Source organism: Lepidochelys kempii, chromosome 3, assembly GCF_965140265.1.
Source record: "Lepidochelys kempii isolate rLepKem1 chromosome 3, rLepKem1.hap2, whole genome shotgun sequence".
In the NCBI taxonomy this organism is placed as follows: Eukaryota; Metazoa; Chordata; order Testudines; family Cheloniidae; genus Lepidochelys; species Lepidochelys kempii.
In genome coordinates this window covers 132,241,637-132,258,786 of record NC_133258.1, presented here as the reverse complement: position 1 = coordinate 132,258,786, position 17,150 = coordinate 132,241,637, and the positions used below count along the sequence as shown (strand labels likewise).

Below are 17,150 nucleotides of genomic sequence, written 5' to 3'. Positions count from 1 at the left end.
GAGGAGTACCAGGAAATGATAGTACTGGGCAGTGGTCCCAGGCAAGTTTTTCTCATAGGTATCCTGCCAAAGGAGGGTGTTAAGAAGGGATTTGAAGCAGAATAATGAAGTAGCTTTGTGGATGTTTACAGAGAGCTCCTCCCAAACATGAAGGGGCAGCATATGAGAGAGCCCAAAGGTGCTTGTTTGAAAATATATCAAATGGGAGATGGAGGCTGGCATTACTAGCTTATGGAGAGTTGAGAACAATGCCGTTTTTACTGTTAGTACTGTTTTGTGGTTTTTCAGCATTCAACGTTTGATATTTCAAATATAAAATATTTTTAAATCTGTAAAACTGGACAATATGAAGTAGATACCTGAACACACACACATGTGGCTTCATTCTCCAACAAGCTTACCTGTTTGATGCAATATTAATAGCATAGTACATGTTGGTTGTCACATTGAGACAGGAAATTTGGGCAAAAGTTTGTATTGCGGTTCCTAAAGGAAAAGAGGCACATTTTACTATTCTGAATATCTTCTCAGTTCTCCAGTGGGCCTCCCATGCTTATGCCATGAGTATGTAAGCAGAGCATGCTGGGATGTTGCACTGGAGTGGGGGCTAGCCCTCTAAGGATAAATGGATGACATAAGAATTTTTAAAAATATGTCCTACTCTAAGGTGTTGAATGCCACTTTTAGCCTTCCAACTGCATTGTAGAACTTACTGTTTTACTGACAGCAGTTTGTAAAAACAATATGGCTAGCATCTTTAAAACTTTGTAAGAAGGTAACAGTCATGGCTTTGAGCTAGTTACAGTGCAGGCATAAGTTATGCAAAGCTCCTCAAAGCTTTTCCAATCAGTCATTTGGTGGTTAGAGAGAGAGGAGTAGGAGCTGGAATTACTGGCTTCCTTCCCTGGCTCTGTCACTCGCTTACTGTGTAACCCTGGGCAAATCACGTGATCTCTGTCCCAGCTTTAGCCCTGTTTCAAATACAGTTATCCTGGACTGTCATATTTCATAGTGATCCAGTCTTGGCCCTCCCTTAAGCAGAGTAACAACTGTGCCCAAAATATATGTTGATTTTGTGACACGAACAAAAGAAACTAATTTTAACTTATGACTAGAAACTAGAAGATGATCGGAGTTTAGAAGGTTTCTAACCATCGGAAAAGTAAGGTTTTGGAACAGCCTTCCAATAGGAGAAGTTGGGGCAAACAACGGAATTTTAAAAATGGAGCTTAATAAATTTATGAATTGGACTCTGACTGGGTTGCTTGTGATAGTAGGGGACAGGACTTGATGACCCAGGAGGTCCCTTCCAGTGCTGTACCCTATGTTATGACCTAAACCAGAATTTGACCTTCAATCTCCAGAGGTGAAAGATTAGTGCACTAATGTATTGCAAAAACTACTGAATTGTCCCTGGATTGCTTCACCATTTGTGAAACTGTTCAATTTTATGTAGTATGAAAAAAGAAATCCCTTTAGTAAATGCTAAAATTTCAGTTTATTGGATTATTCCATGTAATGCCAGAATAACTTCCAATTAAGTATGAATGATCTCAGTTCTCTGTCTCTCAGTTCCCATGAAATAATCAGTCTTCTCCTATTTGTAGCAAAGCCTACATCTGGAGATGGCAATGGCATGGATGTCATAGATCAGAATCTGATTGCTGGAGCAAAAGAAATACATTATCTTGTTTTGTTACTTAGTGTTGGGGGATGGGAGTCTGTTGGAACTGAAAAATTTCACTTGATTTGACTCATCTTAAATTTCAAGGTTATTATTTTCCTGAAGAAAAAACCCACTACACACCTGCAGTCAATCAGCCAACAAAGAATGAAGTAATTGACAGGTTTGCATTTTGCTTGCCTTGTGTTTTGAAACTAAGACAGCTGCTAAATATTCAGTAAGATATAAATGTCTTTGCATTGGAAAGAAATAAGAATTTGACGCAGGACAGCTGGTTGTTCAAATTTTAGGACTCTGAAGGTCTTCATGGATTTTGCTCTATGCAGAAACCTATAGTCAACCTTAAATGACAAAATGATTGTTAGTCACCTATTAGTATGTTAAGGGTATTGTACATGAAACCAAACATAGCTTTATCGTGTCAGAAAATAGATCCTTTCATGTTTCCAAAGAAATGAGTCTACAAAGACAGTAGCATAACAATCTGATACTCCTTTAGATAGTCACCAGAGGATGCGAAACAACGGAAATGACCCTGCGGAGGAATGGGTTGGGCCAGCTTGGATTCCACGTTAACTTCGAAGGAATAGTAGCAGATGTGGAGCCATTTGGTTTTGCATGGAAGGCAGGCCTAAGGCAAGGGAGCCGTCTAGTTGAGATCTGTAAAGTGGCTGTGGCAACCTTGACTCATGAACAAATGATTGACCTTTTACGCACATCGGTGACAGTAAAGGTGGTGATTATTCAGCCACATGAGGATGGATCACCTAGAAGGTAACAAGCAACAGTCCTTAATGTGACATTTCCAACTCTTTTCTTTACTCGTGCTTATTATTTGGCTTTTTAACAAGTGCTGTCTTTGGTAAAAGCCCTTAGGAAATGGATATTGTGTCTCCTGTTTGGTAATAATGGGATTGTAGCCGTTAAAGCAATTCAGAAAAAAAGGAGCTATTACCTTGTAATAAAAGATAAAATGTGATCCTGTAAGCAATTTATTGGGAAATTGACTTATAAGGCTTGAGAGGATAAGAAGTAAACTAAAGTGCAGCATGACTGAAGTATTTTAAAAATTGGTTGTGACTTTTCTCTTCCACAGGAGACAGTTTTATTATATTTTAATATTAGTTTTGCAAACTGGGAATTGTTGCCTGAAAAATATACTCTTATTTTCTTTGAGGTTTCTTTGACTTCTTACTATTGAGATAGGAGACCTTTATTTTAACCTGTGATTTTCAAAAACAGAGAAACCTTGGATGCGAGATAGCTATGGGATCATGCTACAGGTTCTTTCCCATTCTCTGTAAATATCTGCTCTAAGTCATTCACATTAACTGTTGAATCATATCAGTCAAATCATTAGCTAAAACTAAAATCTTGCTTTAACATGAAATAAATGGGTCATGCTTGGGAAAAGAGCATAATAAAAGATGACTGTATCATTCTTTCTGTGGGTGGGGTGCAGTGCCTGCCAGTGCCTTTCTTGATTAAGGTGCTGTTCATGGCCAGAAGATTTTTGCCTTGCTGCCACCATTTGAGTAAAAGTACATCAGCTGACAACTCTGATTCCAAATTTCACAGAAATCCAATCTTATTTCACTCATCCTTTACCTATGCACCGTGAGTTTGGTTAATTAGTCTGAATTAGAAGTGTGCTTCAGTAAATTGAATTACTTGCTTGTCTCCTTAAATCTTCTGTTGATATTCTTTTAATTTAACAAAGGAAAAAAATAGGGATGCTGCTCTTGGCATGAAAATCAGCCATAAAATTTTACATCATGTACAACAGGGTGGAGTTGTTGGCAAGCTATGCATGAATGCTGGTGTGTTTGTTCTCCAAACTGGCTGGATGAATGACACAAAAAGTTCTCTTCCCTGCCATAACCTGCACCTCCAAGTTTTGGGTGTTCCTTTCTTTTGGGGGGGAGGGGAGTGTGTGTGTGTGTGTGTGTGTGTGAGAGAGAGAGAGAGAAACACACACCTCTGTTCTCACTACTTGCATATAATTTGCAATTAAGTCTCTCTCTGCTTAGCTCAGCTTTTCTCTCCATCTGCTTCTGAATATGAATTTTCACTGTCTTGTGTAGTGCACATTCCCAAGCTGTTTACAAAGTATGAGCCTAATGAGCTGATCCATTATATTTAAGATAAAATGTATATTTTATAGTGCTTGGTAGAATTATGTATTGTTTATGAGCAGTTTTTACATATGTGGTACATTTTACATTTAAAATTATGAAGTCAAAATTCAGTATAATACACTAAGAGATGCATGGCACCTGCTCTATCTGTAAGTTAAAGTTCTAGCTGCGTGCCACTGAACTGGAAAGAAAACTTCAAAGCATCTCTGGGGGAACCAAAATATAGATTCTTCTCATCTTTCAGAACTGGGTAAACCAATCACTACTTAAAAATAAATTGAAGTTTACTTTTAAATTTACAGTCCAGCTGTAAAATGTGTGTAGCACCAATGCTTTATTAAAATAAAAAGCCATGTAATCAAAAATAAAGTTACAAAAGAAATGGGAATCTTCCCTCCTGCCTTTTCTGTTCATAGAATCATAGAATATCAGGGTTGGAAGGGACCTCAGGAGGTCATCTAGTCCAACCCCCTGCTCAAAGCAGGACCAATCCCCAATTTTTGCCCCAGGTCCCTAAATGGCCCCCTCAAGGATTGAACTCACAACCCTGGATTTAGCAGGCCAATGCTCAAACCACTGAGCTATCCCTCCTCCCACCCCCTCTTCATTGGGCCCAGTTCTGATCCCACTAAAATGAAAGTCCCAAGATTTTCCAAATTGTGACTAGTGATTTGGGGAGCAATTTGAGATACCTGAAAGGGGCCTGATGTTCAGAAATTGCTGAGAACCCACCCTTTCCCAAAATTGATAATTGAAACAGAATGGACAGATGAGGTGGGGGAAAGAAACACAAACAGTGTTGAGCAATTCTTCCTACAGCCAGCAGTTTAGATGCCTTCCCAATTTGCTAGATGATACTTTTTAAATGCAACAGTTTAAGGGCACTCAGCTTATTAACTCCCTTAAGCGTTGTCTAATACGGTGTGATCGTAAGGATCTGGCTGCAGACCAAGGGCGTTTACATGCCCATGTTTTGGATGATTTTCAGGAATCCTCCTTTGGGTGGAAACCTGGAGACAACCTCCAGTGGCAAATCCCTAGTGAAATGCTCCCTGTGCTAGAGTTCCAAGGTAGGCTACTCCTTGCAGCAGGGAGCATAGATGAAGGTTTATTGTAAATGTTCATAGAAATAATATACAATCAGTTTGCTATGCCCCCACACATCTTGCTCTTTCTACTCCCTCCCCCACTTGGCAGGCAACAAATGAAATTCTTTAGTTTTGTCTATCTGTAGGCACTTAGGCCATGTCTCCTCCTCTTCTCTTCCAGGCTCCTTGGGAAAAAAAGTAGGACTATTCAGGGCAGCTTTTTTTGTTTGTTTTCTTTAAAAAACAACTTTATCCAGTTTTTCCTAATTTCTCTTAGAATAAGCAGAAATGAGCAGGATGCTTTCCCCAAGGATTTTTCTCAAGGACGCATGAGTGTGCTAATTTCAGGGATACAATATGGGCTTCCATCCTCATTTCCTTTTGTTTCTTGTGGGATACCCACTGCCTCAAGCACAACAATAGCTTCTGGTGGTAAATCAAATAACTGCTATGGGCCAGCATTGTCTCAGGCATACATGTAGCCCAAGGCAAAGCCTTTTCTGAGAATTAATGCTTTTTGGGAGACTGTGGATGTGAAAAAGCCCTTTGGCCAATGAATGAGCATTTTAAATTAGAGAAATGCAGCATGCTTGCTTAACCTCCCTTTTGGTTGACCCCACTGATGTATGTCTGCATTTGAATTGTAAGGTGTGATTCCCAGCTCATGTAGACATACCCATGCTAGCTCTTCCCCAGCCAGTGTGCTAAAAATAGCAGCATGGCTGGGGTAGCATAGGCAGCGGGTTGGACTAGCCACCAGAGTACTTGCATACTCAGGGGACCTGCGTATGTTACTTGGTGAGCTAGCCTGAGCTGTGTAGCTAGCCTGAGCCATTGCTACCCCAGCCACACTAATTTTAGATGCTGGCTCTAGCAGAGCTATAGTGGGTATGTCTGCATAAGCTGGGAATCTCACCTCCCAGCTCAAATGAGGATATAGCCCATGACAACATGGTCATCTACTCCATTAGAAGCCAATGTCTCTCCCAAAGATACCTGCACTCAGATGATTGAGGAGACTGTAGGAATTTTGAACTATCTGCAACACTGTTGAGCCCTAACACTTAGGCTGTGAATATTTGGAGGGCATGCATGGAACTGGGATCTCAGATAATGTAGAGCAATTCCAGCTCCCCCAAGAGTCGTCATGAAGCAACTGAGTATTTTTTGTCAGCAATCATGCCTCTTAATTAAAGACACTCTGCTAGATTTCCTGGATGTTCTTTACAAGTGTTTTGGCAATGATAGTGTGGTACCTTTTAGTTTAGACATTGAGCAGAAGATTTTTGAGGCAATGAAATAATAGATTATCTTCTTTAAGGAGTTTTTAATTGTTTGGAAATTGCCTGGACTTTTTCACAAACGGTGTGATTAGAGCTATTTGGAATGTCCCAACTAGTCCTGAGTTCTAGGGCAGGTGGGTATTTAAAACTATTCATAGTTTCCAAAAACTTAGTAGGCACAAGACTGGAAGTAAAGTGGCTGAACCAGTGTCTAGGGTGTCAGAAGTTCAGGATGGAAACCATGTATTAATCTCTTCTAGAACTATCCCTGAAGGCTCTCTGGAATTAATCTGCAAGAAAGATGCATATCTACAAATCCTGATTCCTGCATTTCAGGGTGGTTGAGCCCTACTTCTAGTACCTGATCCTTTCAATGCTTTTGATTACTGCCCAAGGATCTTCCTGTAAACCCTGATGTAGTAGTGGCAGTAATTGTCCTGGGGAGAGAGTATTGACTGGTTGGACCCCCTTTCCCCGGTCCTGGATGCCACCTGATGTATTGGGGTTTCACTGAGCTGCCCGCTCCCCTAGTCTGGGCTCCCTCTCCCTGTTTTGCTGAATCAGGCTCTCAGGCCTCTGGCAGCACACACACACAGGTAGGGATGTACCAGCTGTAGAATCTCAATCTACAAGCAGCTCTCTATGGGAAGATTCAGCTAGAAAGTTGCCCAGCACTCAAGTACACACCCCCTTTGGGGAGTAAACCCAAATAATATTGTCTTGAGCAAGTATAGAAAAGTCTTCACAGTGCAAGCTCATAAATATTCACCCTTTCCCTCAATGTGGAGAGAGATATACACAGCTTCTTGCCCATCCCAGATATGAATTGCACAAAATGGGTTATGTTATAAACAAGAACTAAGTTTATTAACTATAAAAAACAGATTTTAAGTGATTATAAGGGATAGCAAACAGAACAAAGCAGATGACTAAGCAAATAAAACAAAACATGCATACTAAGCTTAATTCCTGAAGAGACTGGTTTCAAGAAGTAATTTCTCACCCTAAATGTTGCTTTCAGGCTGGTTGCAGAAATTCTTGGTGGTTAGCTACATTTCTAGCAGGTTAAAATTCTCAGGTATCTTATTCACAGTCCAGATCCCTTTTCCAGCCTGGGTTCAGTACTCCTCCCACTTTCCCTTTGTCCTTGTCCTTAAGTGTTCCCAGCAGTCACCCTGGCTGGGCATTCAGTGAAGAGTGTACCTAGATGAGCTTACTCCCCAGGCTTAAATAAGATTTACGTAAGGCAGGAATCTTTTGTTTTCCAATCTTAACCTTCCCCTACTTTTAGTGGAAAAGTATTAGAAGTCCAAGATGGTGTTTAGTACCAGGTCACATGACCTAGTAGTGTCACTGCAAGGTCCCTCCCAGGAAGAAGAGAGATTAGTATCTGCAAAATCTTATTGTTTCTTCCTAATGGCCCATCAAGGCTGATGGCCTGTTGTCCGGTGTGTGTTTCCCAAGTACACTCCCAGTTGTAATTGTTATAGTCAATGTTCCTAACTTTAGGTACAGATATGATACGTGCATACAAATTGGATAATCATAACCTTTCCAATGATATCTTACAAGACCCATCTTGCATCAAATATCTGTTTGCCATATCATAAGTATATTTCCATAAAGAATATGCGGTGTAACGTCACAATTTGTGTCATACCTTGTTTAGAGTTTTGGCTCATCAGAACGTGATCATCTTCTTTCAGCAGTCTGCTTTTGTGAAAACAAGGTCAAAGGCCAGTTTTGGTTTCTGGACCAAGTGATAGAAGTGTTTTTTGTTTTTGTTTTTGTTTTTTTGAGTAACAGCCGTGTTAGTCTGTTTTCCCAAAAAGAAAAGGAGTACTTTTGACACCTTAGAGACTGACCAATTGGTTAGTCTCTAAGGTGCCACAAGTACTCCTTTTCTTTTTGTTTTTTTTAAATCTCATTTCCTTTCAGTAGAAGTCATTGATGGGAATAGGAAGTAGTGAGATTCAACAAGTGTTTCCATCCCTGGAAAGAATCATTCAGCAGATCGAAATGCAAGAGCCTCTTCTGCTCACTGCTGGAACTGATTGTGACTTGGTCTTAGCTATACCTAAGGAGCAGATCTTTTTGAATTTAGGAGTATAGTTATTTGAACTAGAGGAGAAACAGGCCCCACTAAAAGATTAAAAGAGATCGCATCTAACAAAATATGCCCCAGGTGGTTCCAATGCATGTGTAGTTGACAACAGATTCCAGTATCTTGGCTTTGGCCGCCTGTATAAACCATAAGCTGGCACCAGGTGTTTGTGTGGCATTGTCTCTGATGTATGCCATTGAGCACAAGAGAGGTACGCCCTCCACACCATGGGAGATAATTCTATTATTGTCAAGTCTTTCTCAGAATCAGCATTGTGGCAGCAGTAGCTTACATAAATCAGCAAGGGGCACTCAAAATACATTTCCCGTCAAGAGGAGTTTCTTTCCGTTGCGGGGCATAATCAAACATTTGCTTCATTCAGGTTTTGCATGTCTAGAGGGAGGATGGTGGAGAAGCAGAGAGAGGCAATTAAGTGGTACATATTTTTTGCATTATTTCATTTAAACTACTATTGTGTCATGAGATTTTGTTCACTAAAGAGAATTTTATTTTCCAGCTCAAATTTAAAAGCTACCAGAAGGAGGGAAAATTTTCTTCCAATGCATGATATTTTATTTTGTGAAGTTTCTGTGTATGTATGGGGGTGATCATGAAGAACTACAATCAGCACTTTTAAAAAATCAAATTCTAATAATTTTACTGCAGAAGACATGAGTTTACTTTAGACTTGTGACTGCCCTATTTTTATCTTCTTGTATTTTAGTCTCATTTCTTATGAAAGCACTGAAGTTTAAATGACATTTTATGAATGTAATTAAATACAAAGAAAATCAGAGGTTTTGAATTCTACCATTAGATGTAACTTAAATTTATCTCAGATTAGCTATCAATAAGACATTGATATTCATTAACTGCTCCATTTCTCCTAGAATCAAAGTACAAATAAAAATTTGGCTCTGAATGAGAATATATGTCTATCTTAGCTAAGAAAACTGCATTTGTTTCATAGAACAACCACCTAGCATTTTACTGAGAAAATCAACTGATTGTTCCCTGGCTTGAAAGGGAAGCAGTTTTCACTTAAAGCTGTTGACTGCTGAGTTTTAGGAATAAGGAGCAGTAAGGACTTCCTCTTTGAGGAGGAGGGGTGCTTATTAGCACTCGCCTCTTGCTGGGATCAGGTTCTGGAGTGAGTTTACACACATTGGATATGACTGCTGTGTACTGGTTTGGGAATTAGACTCTTCAAATGAAAATGAGAGTTTAAAGTGTGGAAGGGTGTTTCCAAAGCAGTCCAGTCCCAGACCTTAACTGTTTTAGTTTGATTTTAAATAGGGGTGATAGCTTACCTGCGCTGTAGCCTTCAGTCCCCCACCGTTGTAAGTTTTTAATTACACCTTGTAAGTATGAACACATCTAGAATATTAACACTGAATCATTGTGAACTATGAGTTTTTATTTTTAATATAAGATCATTTACAGCATAATTCTTTCCAGCACAAAGAGAGAGGACTTGGAATCTCGCTCACATTTAAAGATGGTGGTTGTATGGGTGAGGGCGGGGGTATTATTAAATGCAATATATCAGACTCAAACTGTCAACACATTCACATAATAGGTGTTTTCCATCACTTTATTTATTTATTCCTGCCAGCAGAACATTGCATGTTGACTCCCTGCACTTCTGCTCCACTTGAGAGCAGAAGTCTGCCTGCAAAATCAATCACAGGATCAGAGCCTAAGTTTGCTAATTAGCAAAAGTAATAAACTTGTTTCAGACTGCAATTGACAGAACACTTACCACCTTGTTTTCTTCAGCAATTAAGTCATAATGTGCAAATTGGAATATCACAAATATTTGCATGGCAACACACTGATGCTCAGCCACAGAGGAGAAACTGCTTTTTAAAACATAAATACCTTCAGTTCCAGTAGAGTGTAAGAACATGATAGACAATGCATTCATTTTTGTATAAATGTTCATATTTCAAGTTTGCTTCAGTAGGACTCTGTGTTTAAGAAGATTTTGTGCCTTGCTGCTCTGTTGTTGTCAGTGCCCAGTGTTGTCATAGCAATACTTAGAACTATGCACACGTTGTCACAGTAAAATAATGAACTGAATTCTAACTTGCATTCCTTGACATTATCACAATAGTGCTCAGAGATGATACCACATGCTTTGATCAGCCAAGCCAAATCAGTGAGTTCTTCTTTCTAGTTCTAAGTCCCTTTTAAACTATGAACTTGCATAACTACTATGGAAAGGTGGCTTAAAATCTGAGAACAAACAAATTCAAAACCAATAAACAGCATTCAGATGGACCAGGAATAGAAACATAAGAGCAGCCACTGTGCCAGAACGGTTTCAGCAGCAATAGTTTCCAGTGACTGGTCTGTGAGCAAGTTAACAGCTTGGAATGACTTTGGGGATTTAAAGCTGCTGCTGTAATCAGCTGCCGCCAATTTTGAAATATTTTTTGTTTTAGAGTTTTGTGGCTATTCCTGAACTTTCTTGGGGTTATCATCAAACCCTGATGAGACACTTACTCATTTTCCTTTAAGAATTTTTCTAAAGCTCTCTGCCAGTTAAATTAAGAATTGTGTAAATTTTTTTTTAAGTCCTGATGTCTGTCTGTCTGAGATCCTGGGGTTTAAGATCAGGGCGAATTATTTCTTTAAGATCAGTCCTTTTGGCTATTTATTGTTTATGCAAATTGAGCTTGAAAGTTCCAGGGCTTTAAATGGAGTTTTAATTATGGCCAATGCTACAAGACTGAAATGCTTGAAAATATCTGAAACTTGTAAGTTGAGAGTACTAGTTTTTTTCAGAGGCAACAGAAGGAATTAACCCTAAGGAAATATAAGAAAATAATGATGGCCATACTAGTTCAGACCAATGGTCCCTCTACCCAAGTATCCTGTCTTCCGTTAGTGGCTGATGCTAGATGCTTCAGAGGGAATGAACACAAAGGTTTAGGAACACCCAGAGCATGAGGTTGCCTCCCTGACCATCTTGGTAATAGCCATTGATGGACCTATTATCCATGAACTCTAGATTATTCTTTCTTGAACCCAGGTATACTTCATGCCTTTACAACAGGTCCTGCAACGTGTTCCACAGGCTGGCTGTACACTGTGTGAAGAAGTACTTCCTTATGTTTGTTTTTAACCTGCTGTTAATTTAATTGGGTGAGCCCTGGTTCTTGTGCTATGTGAAAGGATAAATAACACTTTCACTTTCTCCACACCATTCATAATTGCAATTTGCAAAAGTTTAAAGCTGCCTTATCTTGAAGCCTTTTTTTTTTTCTTTTTGGATATTGCTGCATTGAAATGAGTATGCAAGGAGTATCATGGAGAATACCGCCATACTAAATAGGAATTTCATTTTACAAAGTTATGTATTACAGTGAAAGAAATAGCTTATACTATTGTATCTAACTCAGCTTTCTGCATTTTTTTTCCCCAAAAGCTTTATTTGTTTTTGTAAACCAGAGGAAGAAATATATAAGTTTTTAATTTGGACTTGTTTTTCTTTCTCTTGTAACTATCATGTAATTAACAAACTTCTTGGTATGTCTAAATTCTGGAAGGGAAAATTATGTAATTTGAGTGAGAACTTAATAGTTTTTGTTCTGTATATTGCAACTTGGAATTTTGCTCAATATGAAGTATCCATTGTTACATTTTGAAAGAGTGTCATGTGCATGTTGTCTTGTAAAATACCAGTATTTTACTTGTTTTAACAACCATACTTAAAAGAAATAACACAAATTACTTCCCTTGGAAATGAGCCTTCATTTCAAAGGAACTGTTTTTTTCCAGTAGATAAATACAACATGCTTACAGGGTGAAATGATTACTAAAAGCAAATGACCCGTACTGAAACTTCTTGCAGCTGCAAATAGCGTGTGAATTGCTGAAGGTACAGTATGTAGTAATGCATTAGAGACCCAGTTTGTTTAATGAACCACATCCCTAGCAGTCATTTAATTCCTTCTGAAGTTGATTCTTAAATGAAACACTCTTGTTTCATCATTTTTATTGAAGCAATAATAATGGTGAAGATCGAGAGTGTGTGTGGTTTATTCCATTATATTATACCCATATAACGAAGCCTATAAATGACAGCGTCTTACTTTGTATTCAGAGTAGCAGCCGTGTTAGTCTGTATCCGCGAAAAGAAAAGGAGGACTTGTGGCACCTTAGAGACTAACAAATTTATTTGAGCACAAGTTTTTGTGAGCTACAACTCACTTCATCGGATGCATGTAGTGGAAAATCAGTGGGGAAATTTTATATACAGAGAGAACATGAAACAATGGGTGTTACCATACACACTGTAACAAGATGGATCTGGTAAGGTGAACTATTACCAGCAGGAGAGCGGGGCGGGGGAAACCTTTTGTAGTGATGATCAAGGTGGGCCATTTCCAGCAGTTGACAAGAACATGTGAGGAACAGTGGGGGAGGGAGAGGAATAAACATGGAGAAATAGTTTTACTTTGTGTAATGACACATCCACTCCCAGTCTTTATTCAAGCCTGAGTTAATTGTATCCAATTTGCAAATTAATTCCAATTCAGCAGTCTCTCGTTGGAGTCTGTTTTTTAATTTTTTTCTTGAAGAATTGCCACTTTTAGGTCTGTAATCAAGTGACCAAAGAGATTGAAGTGTTCTCCGACTGGTTTTTGAATGTTATAATTCTTGAAGTCTGATTTGTGTCCATTTATTCTTTTACGTAGAGACTGTCCGGTTTGACCAATGTACATGGCAGAGGGGCATTGCTGGCACATATCACATTGGTAGATGTGCAAGTGAACGAGCCTCTGATAGTGTGGCTGATACGATTAGGCCCTATGATGGTGTCCCCTGAATAGATATGTGGACACAGTAGGCAACAGGCTTTGTGGCAAGGATAGGTTCCTGGTTTAGTGTTTTTGTTGTGTGGTGTGTGGTTGCTGGTGAGTATTTGCTTCAGGTTGGGGGGCTGTCTGTAAGCAAGGACTGGCTTGTCTCTCAAGATCTGTGAGAGTGAGGGATCATCCTCCAGGATAGGTTGTAGATCCTTAATGATGCGTTGGAGAGGTTTTAGTTGGGGGCTGAAGGTGAGGGCTAGTGGCATTCTGTTATTTTCTTTGTTGGGCCTGTTCTGCAGTAGGTGACTTCTGGGTACTCTTCTGGCTCTGTCAATCTGTTTTTTCACTTCAGCAGGTGGGTATTGTAGTTGTAAGAACACTTGATAGAGATCTTGTAGGTGTTTGTCTCTGTCTGAAGGGTTGGAGGAAATGCGGTTGTATCGTAGAGCTTGGCTGTAGACAATGGATCGCGTGGTGTGGTCTGGATGAAAGCTGGAGGCATGTAGGTAAGCAGAGCGGTCAGTAGGTTTCCGGTATAGGTTGGTGTTTATGTGACCATCGCTTATTAGCACTGTAGTGTCCAGGAAGTGGATCTCTTGTGTGGACTAGTCCAGGCTGAGGTTGATGGTGGGATGGAAATTGTTGAAATCATGGTAGAATTCCTCAAGGGCTTCTTTTCCATGGGTCGACATGATGATGTCCTCAATATTACTCTGTATTAAAAATCAGTCTGTGTTCAACTTCACTATCTTGGTTTAGTATGGTTAATAGACATTTTATAGAGGGGGAGAAAAGAAAGAAGTTTGATTATTTGCTTTTTGTTTCTTTGTATTCTGAAAGTCTTTGACTAAATGGTTGACTGTCCCATTATCATGCAGGAGCATTTATATCTGTAGCTTCTAGTAATGCAAATGCAGTTACTCTTGCTCACATCAGTGGAAGAAATCTTGTGTGATAAATTTTCAAAGCGCTTCATGGGAATTTAGTGGAGAGAATCTACATTATATAAAGATAAGTGAACTTCTGGTTTTTGCTTTGTCCGTGGCTTGTTTATTTCTTCGTAGTTTTTTATAGCAGTATGAAATTACCTGTTTTCGTGATGAAAGTATCCAGGGTTAGGAGAAAAGTGTTTTACTTTGGACTTTTTTACTTTGCTACTTGGCTTTGCAATCAGCTCAGAATTCACTTTGCACAAAATGTTTCTTTCTGCTCTATTTCTGAAAGTTTATTAGCAGCTATAATGATTTTTCTATATTCTTTAAATGGTTTATAAAAATCCTTTAGAAAAGATTGCTTCTATTGATTTGTTTTCTCTTGAAAATTAACACTCTGTTTGAGCCATTACTTTGGCTAGAAGTGTAGGTTTTGAATGTAACTACATGCACCATCATTGAAAATCCCTAAAAGAACCTTTGTGTGTTAAATTTGATGTGTGCTTTCTTTCCAAAAGAAGCCTACTTTCATATTGACTTTGACATTGTCCTAAGCCTCACCTATCAATCATATCCTAAATACTAATCATATCTTAAACAACATCTCAAGATAATTCAGACTTTAGGATGAGGGGGAAGGCTTTTTTCCTTCTGAATCCTTGTCTGAATACACTTACTGTAACCCAATGGATTTTATGACAGTATGTATCTTTTTATATAACAGAAGCTTGCTGTTTTCATGGATTTTTTATGGCTAATGTTATATTAAATTCTGTCTCAGACTTCCTAGATATAAAGTAACTTGACAAGATATGTTCTGTATACTATGTTTATGAATCATCTTCTTCCACTTCAAGACACTTCTGTTTTGCACTTTCTCACACTATTATTATTGTCTTGAAATATTCCCTAGTGCTTTCCTCTTTCTTCTGCTGTTTCAGTAGCTCCATCCATCAGTGGCGAAGAAACAGAAGACTGTTTTCTGTTGACCAACCCAATGCACACACATCTTTCCTCTCCACTTAAATTCCACACTTTATTCAAGCTTGAGAGAATTTCCTACACTTCCAAATTAGGGCCTAAGTTGATCTGTCATTTGACCCTATATAAGCAGAAAATGGGTGAAGTTCTGCAAGCAAAATTTCAAAGTGCAGGGCCAGAAGTACATGCTGTTGAAGATATGATCCATTTCTCAGTGGGTGACAAATCAGCAGATCAGTCTATCTAAGATGACTATCAACTTGGTACATAAGCATGAACATCTGTGTATGTTCATATAGTTTTCCATGACTTTGGAGTGTGAGTCAATCTCAAGGCATAACCTCAAGGAAAGTGGGCACACTGTGTTCACTGACCCTCTATGTGCGTATGGTCCCACATAAAGGAGGTACCACTGCATGCCTACTGTGCTGCAAGCTGGAATATGGGAAGCTATTATAGAATGTGTTATGGCTGCCTGTGTCTCTTCCCCAGCTAGTCTGTTGGTTGAAACAGGAGGCATGTACTAAGAGCCTTGCTGGGTCTGTTTGGGGCACTGTGGGAGAGTGCCAGGTCTTTAACTCTGAAGAAAGAGACAAGGTCTTCAACTCTGAAGAAAGTGAGATGATATTCCAAAGCAATCTCTCTGGCACTAAGCTCTACCACACAAAAGATGTAGCTGCCTCCAGTACCAGATAAGAGGAAAGAAGGAGGAGAAATCTGTGGATATGCCTGCCTGCTCCAGTGTTCCCTCCTTTTTTCCTTCCCTCCACTAATCTCACTCAGATTCTAGGAATCCACCATTTCTGACCCCGAAAGATATTTTTAGTTCATATCAATCAGTATTTGGCTTTGTTGTTGTGGAGTCAGAGTGAAACCAAGGTCAGCTTACTTGTTACCCAAAAGGAGGATTATTCATCAGTTGAAGATGATAAACTTGGGAAGTAAAAAAATGACCACTCTTCAGGCAGTAGCCCTGCTGTTTGTCAAAACTCCAAACCTTATATTTTTACATTAAAATGAATGCTTAGGACTCAGAAAGCTCTATTGTGGTGGTTTTTCTTTGTTTGATATTTTCTAATAATTGCATTCTTAATGCCTCTATGTAGCAGGCATTTTTTTTCAAAATGTATTGCTCCCAGAATTTCAGGGTTATTCTCAGGAGACAGCAGGAAAATTTGTGTTTCTTTGCTCTATCAATGGTATGGAACTTAGTTATGTTTCCGTTTAACCCTAAAGTTGAATGTGTCCTCATTTTTCCTCTGGTTTCTATCCAGCACAGTAATTATAAGCTGCATAAGCACATATGTACATTTGTTATTGAGCAGAGAAAATAGCCAAAAACTTGTATGTAATTGATCTATCAACCTTGTCTATATTTTCTAAGCATTTCCTTTTGGTAAGTCTGATGATGATCTCAAACTGTGCCCTTCACTAGAACTCTTGTACAAAGCAGTTTAATTGAGCTGATATGTCAACAGAAATAAAATGTAATTAATAATGTTGGAATTTCGTGCTCATATGAGAGCAGATTTTGTAGCTGACTTTGCATTTCAGACTTGATTGATATTGAATTATTTGTGAAAAATGGCTTCAACCACTAGTTCTATATGAATGATTCCTAAATCTCTGACCTGTCTTCCTCCTCCAAATCTTGCATCTCCAGATGTCTTTGACATCATTTGCATGTTCCACCATCATTTTAAACTTCCAGCACTAGATGTCTTCTTTCTTCCTGATATCACTCCCCGACTTTCCTCCTCCCTCTTGTTATTGTTAACTTTATTATATCATTCCCTTTTCATAGGTTTACAGCTGTGGTATAACTTTTCATTCCCCCCCTCCCCTTCCAAGGATTTTCCTTTCCTTCTGATCATTTGCCTTCCCCATAAATGTTGTATCATGTCATCTTTTGTGTGTGGTTGTCTTTGTATTCTTTGGGACTTGGAAATGTGTTTTGTTCTGGTTCTGTTGTCCTGTTCTCATTAGTGCAAACTACAGGTTTGATACTGCCTCACTGATCACACAGGTGTGCCAATCAGGTTGTAGTTTATTTTTTTTAAGTCCTGGTCATCCGCTCTAGCTAGTGCATGTACTCTGTCCCTGTTTTTCATGTCTCTCAC

The 17,150-nt window shown here is 39.0% G+C and overlaps 1 protein-coding gene across 13 annotated transcripts in view; it reads left to right on the top strand.

The window, feature by feature from the left end:
• SIPA1L2 (signal induced proliferation associated 1 like 2) overlaps positions 1–17,150 on the top strand; it is a 238,396-nt gene that overhangs the window by 158,084 nt on the left and 63,162 nt on the right. For all 13 annotated transcript variants that reach the window (XM_073338090.1, XM_073338089.1, XM_073338096.1 and 10 more), the window contains one exon: positions 2,184–2,458. In XM_073338090.1, coding sequence (XP_073194191.1) covers positions 2,184–2,458 — 275 coding nt within the window. The remainder of the gene's footprint in view (positions 1–2,183; positions 2,459–17,150) is intronic.